General features: G+C 34.7%; 1 protein-coding gene across 1 annotated transcript; it reads left to right on the forward strand.

The window, feature by feature from the left end:
- The first annotated feature begins 17 nt into the window (after window positions 1–17).
- Window positions 18–11,848, forward strand: LOC132546202 (cytoskeleton-associated protein 2-like). Its single transcript, XM_060209912.1, has 12 exons — window positions 18–75; window positions 1,716–1,868; window positions 3,487–3,588; window positions 3,821–4,043; window positions 4,772–4,837; window positions 5,440–5,821; window positions 6,808–7,100; window positions 7,217–7,364; window positions 8,062–8,235; window positions 8,400–8,570; window positions 10,157–10,326; window positions 11,254–11,848. Exons 1-12 carry the CDS (start codon window positions 18–20, stop codon window positions 11,525–11,527), a joined length of 2,214 nt encoding a protein of 737 aa, XP_060065895.1. The 3' UTR covers window positions 11,528–11,848.
- Window positions 11,849–13,419: the final 1,571 nt, after the last annotated feature.

Below are 13,419 nucleotides of genomic sequence, written 5' to 3' on the forward strand. Positions count from 1 at the left end.
AAAAAAATAAATACCAAATGAGGAAAGCAGTTGATAAGCTAGAAATCAACTCGGTCTGCAGTCGGCGACTTGATCGTTCGTTCCTTGCATTGATTGGCTGGGCTCGCTTTTGCTTTTGAATCGGTTTCGTCGGCCCAACAAGATTTCACTTTTTCAAAATAAGATCGAATCTGTTGATTTTATTGCGCTTTATGATGAACATTGACAAGGTTTTCAAATGAAACATGAGCATCAGCAGTTCTGAAGTATCTATATCTGCTGTCTCTACAGTTATAAGAGTCTAAAACGGGTTGACCGCATAAAGAATAGATGACGGCCATACGCCAGTGCCCGCGATCTTTAGGGGCACTAGAAGGGAAATATATAGAAAATATGTGGGATATGGAAAGAGGAAAGAGAAACATATTCCAAATATGTGGTCATTCAAAACCATTTGATGGATATTTACATCCAAACATAGATATTCAACACTAACTATCGTCTAGACATTTTAATTTAAGTATGGGATGGCTGTACTGTATGCATACGAATCAACTTATTAGAAAATCACATGACTTCCGTCTTTCAAAGGCAGTGAATCGTTGTATGTTGCAACTTGATTAGAACCACTTTCTGAAAGGAGGAAACGGCGTAAACTCTGTCTTTTGTATAAATGAAAAACAAGTTAACTTCAGATTTTTCTGAATTTTATCCTACCCGATACCCATTACGGATTCGATTTTTTAATTCCTATCTATAGACTTTCCAGTACAAACTCATCATTTCTCCCTTCGACTCTTCGTGTTTGAAATGAACTGGACATTTCAGTTAGAACATCACCATCTTTAAATAACTTTAAACACAACATGTTTTCTAATCAGTACCAGCCACCTGTAAATTTTGATTTTAGAGAGAGACAATTAAATATAATTCATACTAAAATAGGGCAGTAATGTCCTTCTTTGTGGAAAAAGTAACCTTCCCGTAGACCTTAACGTAGGAATACTTTATTATGTTCATCCTTTGTTCACCAAAAGCTTCTTTAGATTTTGATCTATTTTGAAATAATAGTAAAGGTAGATTTTACCTCTAGAAATAAGGAGAACGAAACGAAACTTGTTGGAAACAAATTTCGTGTTTCCAATTTCTTGTTTTTGTTTTTATATTCGTTTGTTACAATTTGTGGCGAGGGCTAAAATAATGTTGTAATAACCTGCTTGGTTTCTTGGCAATAAAATATGTTTAAATATAGAATTCTCAAATATTTAGAACTATGCTAGCATTAAAAGTTAAACAAGCAAAAAAAATATATGAAAAAAGTATATAATTAGCTAATTTTAACTGTTTGGCCCCTTGTTGGCGTGAATTGATTTCGCGTTTTATCGGTATCTTTCTTTTAAATACTATATTCTTTGGATCTGCAGTTAATATCCACTTATAAAAATATATTTGGAAAGAATATTCACTATTGATGAGTGTCTATGGTTGATATCATATATTGAGTCCACTTTTTAACCCAAATGACGTTCGTGTTAATCCAAATTTCTTTCATCCCAATTATTTTTAATGCAATACATTTCTTTAATCAAAATAAATAATATTATTTTCTAAATTCAAATGTACTTTTAATGAATACAAAAGAATTTTTTTTCAATTTTTTTTTTTTTTGACTGGGTGGATTAGATTGGTTTGCATATTGTTAACTGGTTGGTAACCATGAATAGGAATCATATAAGAGTTATTTCCCTTATATGAAAATACCGAACCAATCAACATCGAGAATTTAACAAACAGCGCCAAATACGGAATGCAACGGAAAGTGGACAAGATGGCTGATGCATGTATTGAAAATCGGGGAAATCAAACTCCAGGATCCAAGAATAAACAAGGTTTGATTCACAAATGACAATCGGGTATATAGCAGATGTATTTGGCTCCATATTTAACACGGGTTTAAGTCGTGTTACCACCGTCAAATTCGATAACAGCGCGAGTCATGTAGAGTCGTTGGTTTAGTTTGTTTTGTTTACAAATATGGTCAACTCAAATCTGCTGCGGTTGAGATAATTTTGCTGTCATAAAATATTTCATTGGTACGAATGGATTGAACATTAGAAATCTAGAGACTCATATTGGTGATTTTACGCTAATATTTCTTTTGCCACACGAAACAAACCCCGCCCACACGCCTTTTGTGTATGCAGTGGCCAATACCATGCATGGTTAAGGGAAAAAGAAGCGAAAATGAAGTTTGATGGTGAATGATTTGAATTTATCTACAAAAGGAACACTATCTGGAATTGTTACTTAGCTTCATACACATCGTTATTATAGAATATACCGTTATTTTTTATTTTGTTTTTATTTTTTTATTATTATTTTCAACATCTTGAGCATCTTCAGACGTATATATACACTGACCAATATCAGGAACGTATAATACTGTATTATACGTCCATGCCAATATCAATGTGTATATAAGTCCGTGGTAACCATGAAGCTTCAATAGGGCGACGATACTCCCTTTACGCAGGTCAGTGTCATAATTTCCCTTTTTCTGCTATGTATATCTTTCCTCATTTTCGAATATGTACCACATGGAATGCTACATTTGGCTACAGCTGTCATTACTGCATACTCAAAATTTACATTGTAGATCTACATATATATGGTAGACCTAATCCCTTAGCTTTTCTTCATAATTCTCAAATCTTATCTATTTATCTAACAGGCCTTTCATCAGACGAGTTAATAATTATAATTACCACTAGACTTGTATTAATAATTTATAAGTTCATGTAATAACCAAGGGGATTAAATCAAGAAAAATATTTTTCATTTTCAGCTGTCACATCAGTAATTCAATTATAAACGCCGGCATTGTAACTAAAATTTCTTTACTAAAAAAAGGATTTGAAAAAAAATAAAGGTAATTTTTTCCCCAAATCTCTTAAACTTGCTTTTTCATGAAGAAATCTTCTGGTGTGTGGGAGTAACAATAACTAGAAGTAGTCACAGCTATAAGGTTCTGTGCCATAATGTGTGTGATTGTGTCCATAGGGAATATACTTTGCCGTAGAGTGACATAAAACTGAAGTCTGATGTTCATTAAGTAACATACTAGCTGCTACAAACCATGTTTATGTATTTGCAAGGAATCTTGAGCAAACAAGCAAATCTTGTTCTTCACAAAGTCAGTTAACTTACCAGAAACGAAATCATTAAATTTATTGTGATTTACCTTGAGTAAGCAATTCTCTAGTTTTGAGTGTGAACACATCATGACATGTAACTCCAAGGGATTTTGTTGGCCATCATAAATTGGGATAACAAAACAGGGGATGGAGTCATCAGAGAAACACATTCCTGTTGTTCCACACAAAAGGAATCCATTTAATGACAGACCATATTGTATACCATGCGTGTACTTATGTTGTTTTCTACAGATTTATAATTTATGAAACGCATTTTTCATATGTTGTATTTATAAACAATTATCTCTTGCAGAAGACTACATGGACAAATTCACAAAATTCAAGAAAGCGAAGCAGGAGCAACAATTGCAATTAGAACCACTTCAGGAAAGGGGAAAATCATCAAACAATGGGTACTGTATACACTTAGTACATTACTATTAACAAGATCAAGGTCTAAGTGCTGTTTTTATCTCTGACAATCACCAATCTATGCACATTTTCATTTTCAATAGTGTCGTTTTGTGCTTTTGAAAGTATTGTTAATAAAGAGTTATGTCTCTTTATTATGCATACTAGACTTTTATGTAGGAAACTTTGAAATCTGTTGAAATAATGGAAAGCTTGTATTTATACTTATGTTTTCAGTGGGCAGAAAAGAAAATCATGTCCAGTCACAACTGCCAAAGTACCATTTAAGAAGTCAAAGGAAAACAGAGCCACTCCAATTCTCAATTCTAAGCCAAAAGACACTACTTCTACAGGCAGTAGGACCAGGAAACCTGTTGTGTCTCAACCTTCTGCAAAGAAACCTCTGTCTACTGCTAATAAGGGTGATACAGAAACAGAACGAGAACCCACACCTATGTTGTATGTAACATTCAGGAGTTAACCCTAGCTACAGTATTTCTTTTTTCAAATTTAATTTCTGATTACAATGTACTTTGGTACCAGTATGTTGGATAAGTTTACTTTGATTCGGGGAGGTGGTCGTGACATTTCAGTTGGAGTTGGTATGGCAATCATAATCTGTAAAACAAATGTTAAAAATAAAAAAAACCATGTAATATCTTGGTGTTATACCTATTCAGTATATATGTGTTTGTATTGAGTTCAATGAAGTTACAAATACTGATTTTTTTTGCTTTTATGTGATTTTAGATTTGAAAACCATGTTCACTGATATTCATATTTGGTGATTTCAGTGTTAGACAATTTAAGGTTCGGTGGAAGTAGTCTAGTATGACTAACTTTTCATGATGTGCCTATTATAACAAAACAAAAGCATCTTTTATTCAGGAGTATGGAAACCTCGGACTAGAACTTTTAAGAGTTTTAACAAATATTTCTTTCAATGCTATGAATAATGATATCAAGTGTATATCTGTTTTTCTAGGGAGTTAAATCTATTTCAACCCTTATCAACAAAATGCAAGAAATATTGCTTTAAAGTAGAATAATTATTCCATTTATTTATTTTTTTTTTTTTGTGGAGTGGGGGGGGGGGTATCTTACTGTTCCAATACAAATTACAGTATTTTTTATTATTATTTTCTTTGACATGGTTATTTTGATTGCATGTGTCTTGTTTTTTTTAGAGAAAGACTTAAAAGATGGAAAGAGGAAAAACAAAAAAGGATTCTAGAGAAGAACAAAGACAACAGGTAATCAGACTCAAATACATTTACTTGAGTTGCTGTAAGCATACATATTTCAGGACACACCTTACTTCAACACATTTTGTATTGGACTAAAAAGAGGTTGTGCATATTGCGGTGTCTGAATGCTTAAAGCAGTCGTTGTGGACATACCATTTGATCATTGCACTTTGTTACATTGTGATGATAGACTAAAAAAAGCAAAGATTCTGTCATGGTTTTATTTCTGCTCATTGACTCTTTGATAAAGAAATTAATATTTGTTATGTATTGATTGCTGGCACTTAGTCTCTGAGCTGGGTAGGAGTAATGAAGTTTTATATGGGTTCTGTCTCTACAGTTGTATAAAAGCAGCACCAGTATATACTGAGAGTAGTAACAGTATTTGTGTGAAACTGGATCTGAGAGATTCTGCTGCAGTATAATGCCAAACTGAATCCAATAGCGTTGAATTTTCCTATGATTGCTTAGATATAGCTGAAGAATAGATACAAATGCATTGAAAAAAATATATTTTTTTTTCTTATAGTTATTTAATCTTATAGATAACTACTGGAATGAATACTGGACCAAGTCATTTATGAATTTGTGTATGTTTCCCTTTCAAGGAAGAATATTCCAGGTTTATCAGGTTCATGTAAAAAGCACATAAAACCAAGTGGGCCACTTCCAATTCAACAGTCTCACACAAGACGGCAAGACACAGCATCCAAACTGACCGCTGTTCAAAAGGCAGTCAGTCTGTCCTCTCAGAAAACTCCAGGTACTGAAGGGTCTATTAGTAAGTGGGAAAGGCTGTCCAGGGGTTCAACAATTAAACCAAAAGAATCCAGCTCTAGGACCAGCATGGTGGGTAAAGTCTCTGGACTAGGTAAGCCAGGACAAGGTGCAGCAAGACCATCAGGATCAAAAGGTGCTGTCAACAAATATCAAGCCAGTACCAGGGGCCGGACAATCCAAAAACCAGAGGTCAAGCGACGCCATTCTGAGGTAAAAAGGAACTACAAGACAGTTTTTTTTTTTTCTTTTCTTTAACTTATATATATCACACCCATGATAATTCTCATTGACACAGATGCTTGTACAGACTTTGCTAAAGAGATCGATGAATCAAGAAAGGATAGAAAAGTTGCATGACCTTTAGTGTGTAAGTCCATTACTAAAAAGAATTCTGATTCAAACAGTCACTGAACTAAGTATATATGAAAATATGTGGAGAAACTCTATAATGCCCAATGCACATGTACCATTATATTGCATTTTAGTTAAGTTTTTTATTTGGGGGGTTGCATCAAGAATGTCTAGTTTTTGTTAAATGAGGGGTCGGTAGCTCAGTCAGTTAGACAGTTGGCCTATGAAACATCTGGTGCTGTTAAAGATCTGGTGCTGAGGTGTGTAAAGACCCCTGGTGATGCAGATCTGAGATTTGTAGCTCAATGCTCTCTACCCCTGGTGATGCAGATCTGAGGTGTGTGGCTCAATGCTCCCTACCCCAGGTGATGCATAACTGAGGTGTTTAGCTCAATGCTCCCTACCCCTGATGATGCATATCTGAGGTGTGTGGCTCAATGCTCCCTACCCCTGGTGATGCATATCTGATGTGTGTGGCTCAATGCTCTCTACCCCTGGTGATGCAGATCTTAGGTGTGTGGCTCAATGCTCTCTACCCCTGGTGATGCAGATCTGAGGTGTGTAGCTCAATGCCCCTTACCTCTGGTGTGTTTCTCCGGAAGCTGAGAACTGGACTGGTTTGTGCTAATGTGGTTGTGTCCTTGGGCAAGACACCTTACATAATTGCTGTGTATGTTCGTCTGTGAGGTAGCAATCAGTTATTAGAGGGAGACCCCACCTAAAGATGAGCCTGAAAGTTTAAGTGGAATTAAGCTCGGCAAACAATTTATTAATCTAAATGTAATTGGCATGTTTTCATGAATCAGCTTTACCTAGTTGTCATGATTTTTTTCTTCAATTGTTAGGTCCAGGCTCGAGGCAGTCCCCTCAGAAGACCTGGAATACTCAAGAGAAAGTCCTGTATAGCGAGCTTTGGTGATAATGGGGACACAGAATCAAGCAACAAGGCCCCTTGTCATGATGGAGTATTGACCATGTCTCCATCCAGTGATAAAACAGGTCAGACCACAGTCCAAGATCTCCCTTGCAGGACTCCAGATACTGCAAGGACTGTGAGATTCTACTCCCCTCAACATAGGACAGACTCTGCTATCTTCAGAAAAACTCCCAGCAAACAAAGCAAGGAGGAGTCAATGAGGTAGTTGTCTATCACACTGATCTTGTTTCTTAGAAAACATGTTTTACATGTAAGTTTTATAACTTTAAATATCATTTTTCACAACTTTTGTAATTAAAAAAATACTCTCTTTCCAGAAACAAACTTAATGACTGGCTTGTTGCTAAAGGGAAAACACCTTCCAAATTCCGGCATTTGATGTGTTTTGATGCCAAAATGTCTGCTAGAAAGAAAAGTGACCCTAAAACAAAGAGAAACATTACTGTGGAGGAGTTAACAGTACAGGTATATTAACCTTATACCTTAGTCGTGGACATCTTGATTTTTCAAAAATAAAATTTTATAGTACACCAATTACAACTGAGAAAATCCGTTCAGCTGATAGCCATGGACCTTTTTACAAAAGTTTTAGTCAGTAAACCATTAACTAAACAAAATTAAATCAAAGTTACTTGTCATTAATTGTGATTAAAAAGTAGAGGAGTTAACATCCTTTTTAATAAAGGTATCTTGGTGCCCTGGAGTTTATTCCTGATTTAGAAATTTTGCCAGCATACAGCTACTTCTACATATTATAGACCTTACCATTTTTATATCTTTGATCAGCTGATCATATATATGTCTGAGTATAACTTTGATTTGAAAATGAAAAGAAATCCTGACAGCAGTACTGCATTGGTTGTTATCATCTGTAGCATAATTCATAACATTAGATATCCAACTCTGTGGTGGGGAACTGAGTTTTAAAATTTGACAATGCTTTGATATTTGATAAAAGTATTTTTCCTAAAGTGATTTACATGGAAAGAGATAAAAGTATATGGTAAAGGTCTTACCGTTTTTGCTATATGTGGGTGACGGTAAAATATTTGAAATACCTGGAAATAAGACCAACGAAATCTGACGCTGTTCAGAAGAAGTAGAAATGCTATTTCATTGTCCAGCAATTACCCATGAATATCAAAAAACTTGTATGCTGCAGCAAAAGGCAATGGAAAAGGAAGCAACTGTGGCTGTGAATCTAACAGGGATGTTTGATTTGGTGGCTGATGAAGAGATGGAGGAGACTACAGCAGGCGATTGTCAAACACAGGAGGACCCCAGTCTCTCACAGCTTCGTACCATTCTGGACGAATGTACCATCCTCTTTGAGGCAGTGAGTTGAATCATCTAATCATACATCAAAATGTTACTTTATATTGTTTACTTTGAAATTTGTTTTTGGCACAACAAAGCATGGAATTAAAACAATTGAATACTGCCTTTTTTCCAGGATCACTTTGATTAATTAAATTACAATTAATGAATTTTCTATAATAGGGTTGTCCCTATGCAGACATCCTCAAGTGGCTTGATTCCATTGAAATGAACATTCCCCTGGCCAGAAAGTCCGCCATCTTTTACATTTGCAAGGCACAGGTGTTACGATCTACCGCAGATTTAGACAGCGTTCTCAAGGTGTTTGAAGAGGCAGTCATTAATGCAGCCCAGGTAAGCTAGATAAAGGCTGGATAAACAAAGGCGGGCATATTCATTTCTGTTCCTCCTTTGTTGACACATTATGTTGACTGTATTGATAAGTTGTAAGCTGTTTGGTCAGTTTTTATTTGCTGCTTATGTTCTCCATGTTCAAAATGATAGAGTGAAAATGTAGTGCTGGAAATTACAGGATGTAACAACACAAATATTTCTTGGTTTATGTTTGGCCTTAATTAACAATAGGTACATATAGAGAATTCATCATTATTATCTTAATTTAACATGTGCGGAGGTATAAAGCTTACATAGATAGGGGCCTGAGGGCCAGGGCCAAAAGGGGTCAAATTGACTTAAATTCCAAAATATTCCTCTCAATACTCAGATATGCGAGAATCAAATGTTCTTCATGGATGGAAGCATCTAAAGGTGCTTTACCAAAATTGTGAATTTCATGGCCCCAGAGTGTCACATTTCCATGTTGGAGGGAGTAAAGTTTACTATAGTCTATACAGGAAAAATATTTTTGAATATAATTTGTTTAATTTCTATTGGAACTATTTCAAACTTAGTTAGAATTATGAGCAAAGGATGAAGTTGACGGTATGCTCATATTGATCCTGGCTGACCATGAGGAGCTGTTTTACAGGGCCAAAAGGGGACAGATTGATTTGAATTTCAAAAATCTTCCTCTCAACTTCTAGATATGGAAGAATCAAATGTTCTTCATGGATAGTAGCATCTTAAAGCGCTTAATGTACCAAAATGGGTCTCGCATTTCTTCTTAGGGAGGAGGTTCAACTTTACTGTAATTTTTTAGCATAATGTTGTTTATTTCCCACATTAACAAAAGAGTTGTTAATAATGGATGACAGTTTTGATGGTATGCATGTATTGACACTGGCTTTCTATCGTCAATGTCAAAATTTCTTTTTCATGACCGCAAAATCCCTTGTTTCATATTTCCTGATGTTACCTTTATGTGCATGTGCAGATAAAAGCATAGCTGGTAAAATTCTGGAAAGGTGCTACAATATGAACATCAGGATTCTGATCACAGAATAATTTTTTCAAGTCTTCATATTGCACCAATTATTATTTCATCAAAAGTTTTTATTCATAAAACAGACAAATGGCATTGTAAATTTCAGTCATTGTCTGGACTATTGGACAAGGTGTTCAGAATCTAGAAGCTGGAATGTTATTTATTGGACTTTTTGATAGTTTATAAATCGATGGTGAGAGATGTGCTGTCCTTTTTCTAATTAATGTTTAAAAATGTGTGAATAAAAAGCTTTTTTTACAGGCAAGTACATGTGTAATAGACACAAACTGATCCCAAAACATTTTTCCAGGAATCAAAATCTTGTACTACCAAAAATCTAATTTGATGGAAGGTGGCAGACTATTGAGGTTAAACTGTAGTCCCAAGCTGCACTTGATCCTGAAATATTTTTGATATACAATTTTCAGTCAAATAAAATCAATTTCAAAGAGTTGTTTTCAAGTATCCATAAATTATTAAAAATTTTGGTAATGAACAAAACTATGTAACAAGTCTAGTCCTATGTTTTATGCAAGTAATGCGCTATCTGTTGCAGCCAGCACAAGAACTGGCCACAGCACTAACAGAAATCATAAAAGAAATCAGCAAGGAGAGAGAGAGGAAAGCTCACCAGAATGGAATCGAGAAACGCATTCAGGAGGAAAACATCTTTGAATCAACATCTATCAAATACTGTGTTCGTCAGGTTACCCCATTCTCAAAGAGGTATGAGCATTCTGTTCTCAGATATTGCTGACTGTTTGAGCAGTATGGTCTGGAAAATTTGGTCATTGTTTCAAATCTGATTTACCTGAAAGTTGGTTGTCAATGTAATATGAAAAGAAAAAATTGTAGAGTAATGAGTTTGTTAATGAGTCTATTAAATTGTCATGCCAATTCAGATGTAGAATTCTGTCATGTTAGAGTTTGTAAGAGACACTGATTCACTTAAATTGGAATAATGAGTGAAGGACTCACAATTTCTTCAGGTAAGTAGTTTAGGAACATTTACCACACTGCAGGCAGTAACACCTTCCAGTAAGTGTTGCTTATTTCCATTGGCAATGATACATTCTACCTCCAGTAATTTAATGCAAAAAACAGCTTACTTTGTTTTCTGTATGCTAGTTCTTCAGAGCATGACCTAGAGGTCAGTTGGATTGTTTGTTACTAGGTGTAATAACATAAGAAAATAAGGTTTGTCACGGAATCATATTTTAATTTTTTATTTATAAGCACTTTACAAAGGATGGAATGCTAACAGTTATTTGGTTAGACATTGAGAATCAAAATGTCAGATCTCTCAAATGATTGTAAAGAATAAAGGAATGGAAGTGCTTTTAATGCCTCCCTATGACAGTGTACACTGGAAAAGTGTAGGGTAGATTAGGGCGACAGGCTTTACAGAAGACTTTAATCAGTACCAGGGGATATAGACAATGTAATCGATGACGTGAATAGAATATCTTAAAGAGGTTATATTTAAAGGTGGGAAATCAATCATTTTTAAAAAGCCTTGACCACAAACCATATCAACCTTTCTTTGTTGTGATAAGAAAAAGATGTTTCTTAGGTACTTTTCATGTATGGAAACAACAGAATGCATTGATTTGTCCATGTGTACAATATTGTAATATTCATTTTACTTTACAGAAGCAGAAAATCAACTGGTGATACTTCAATAGGATCCCAGTGTGCTGTATTAACACCAGTGAGACGGTCAACTCGCAGAAGTCTCGTCAACCTCCCAGAAGGTCTGCAAGAAAAAACACCATTGTTCAACTCACTGGAAGAGCTCTCTGATTCGGACAAGAAAAAGACATTGTACAAAGAGAATGAAGCCTTGAAAAGAATGTATACAAAAGACAAAGTCCTTGATCAGATGAAGCCAGATTTTATTGATACAGACAATGAAATTTTGACCTAGATTTATTGTTAAAATGACTGTACACATGCTCTATATGTTATTCTTGTGACTATTCCAACATCCTATGCATTTCTTCAATGCAGTTCCCTCCCCCTTTTTTTCTTTTTTAAGAATTTCACTGAGGGTATTGCTAGTGCTGAAGTAATGTCAACATTAAATTAGGAGTATGACCAACATCAAAAAAGTGGTTATAGCATGAGCACCACTTTAAGGGTAAGTAAATTTTCGCTCTGAAATTTTTTTTGCTGAAATAGATCCATATTATTTTCCATGACAAATATTTTCATTTAGCCAATTAATTCTGTGAATCAATGTTACTTTTTTTTTTTCCTTCACCACTAAACCATACATCAGATATACTTATGAATATATATATACTATATAAGGTACTGAATAGATATTTAACAAACCATTGAATACATCTGTAACCTAAATATTTGAGGAAGGTCTCCTTATGAAATTTCCTCCATATCTATGTCATTTATTGCAGTAGAACTTACTTTATTTAAACAACCCATTGTAACTTTTATCACTTTAATATTTTCAGCATTATATATATATTTGCTTGTTCTGTTACACTCTCTCCTTCTTCCTCATCTCCTTAATCTACATCTATATCTTTCATTTTTTCTAGTATTGCTTGCAGCCTTTAAACATAGGCAACTGGATATTATGATTTTTTATGGTATATATGTGATATGCAGATTTTACTATGTACTCCATGTAAATTGTTTTATGTTATCTGTAAATTATCATTGATTTGTTGAATGTTTGGTTTTTAAGAATAACAGATATTTTAGATTAATTAGGAAAGGGGTTATGCTAGTGTTGAGATTTGTGTCTTACATTTGATAATTGTTTTGTTTCTTATCACATGTAATACATTATTTGTAATGGTGTTTGGTAAGATTTACAATTATCCTTCATAACAATAATGTGAATCTTCTTAGAATGTGAATTTCTTAGAATATCGAAGGAAAGATGTTTGCAATTTGTTAAAATGCCAACAGGAATTTTGGAAAAGAATTTCAACAGAAAGTTAACACTGAACGCTCATTGTTGTTGACTATTGGTTAAACCTTATTGTTTTATGATTGATATTGACTTTGTACAATGGAGCCAACAGAATATTATCTTACATCATTAATCAAGATCCATGGGTTGTATTTTCAGAGTTATTTTTCACTGAAGCTTCCTGTATGTACACATCTTACAGGTTTGCAAGTGGGAAATACCTTTGGTACAGAAATGGGATTTTTTTTATTCATTTTAAGTAAGGTAATATGCCATGAAATTCACATTATTTTGATTTATACAAAAATGTCACATCAAAGGAAGATAAAGATGTTATATTTATAGATGATGCCACAGCACCACAGGGAAATTGGGGACATTTGAATGTTTCCCCTGTGTTAGATGAGGGCTTCTGGAACATTCTCTTACCAAATTTAATCTTTTAAATGTTTTATTATGGCTAGATAGGGAAACACTCCTCTTTTGCTGAGTTGGGAGATGGAATTGAGGTTAAATGTTTTTCATTAGGGCCTTGTGACTCTGACTAACTTGGAGATGTTAGATGCTTCCTTGTCTAAACTGGGAGGTGTGAAGGTTAAATGTTTTTCCAGAAGTTTGATCAAGGGGCTCAGGAATGCTCCTCTCTCACTCAATGTATGTTCTAAGTAAATCCCAGAGGTTAGATTGAGGAGTTCAGGAAAGCACCTGTCTGTCTAAACTGGAGAAGGGCCAAGTGAAGTGAGCTTATGCCGTGGTGCGTCGTCCTGTCATCAGTCCATCCAGTGTCAATATTTTTCTATAAACAACTTCTTCTCAATAACCAATGGACCAAATGTTTTGATATGTGGCAGGTATGTTACAACAAAATGATCTTGACC

This window comes from Ylistrum balloti, unplaced genomic scaffold (assembly GCF_031769215.1).
Source record: "Ylistrum balloti isolate Yb309-2 unplaced genomic scaffold, AGI_CSIRO_Ybal_v1 Utg369876, whole genome shotgun sequence".
Classification (NCBI taxonomy): Eukaryota; Metazoa; Mollusca; class Bivalvia; order Pectinida; family Pectinidae; genus Ylistrum; species Ylistrum balloti.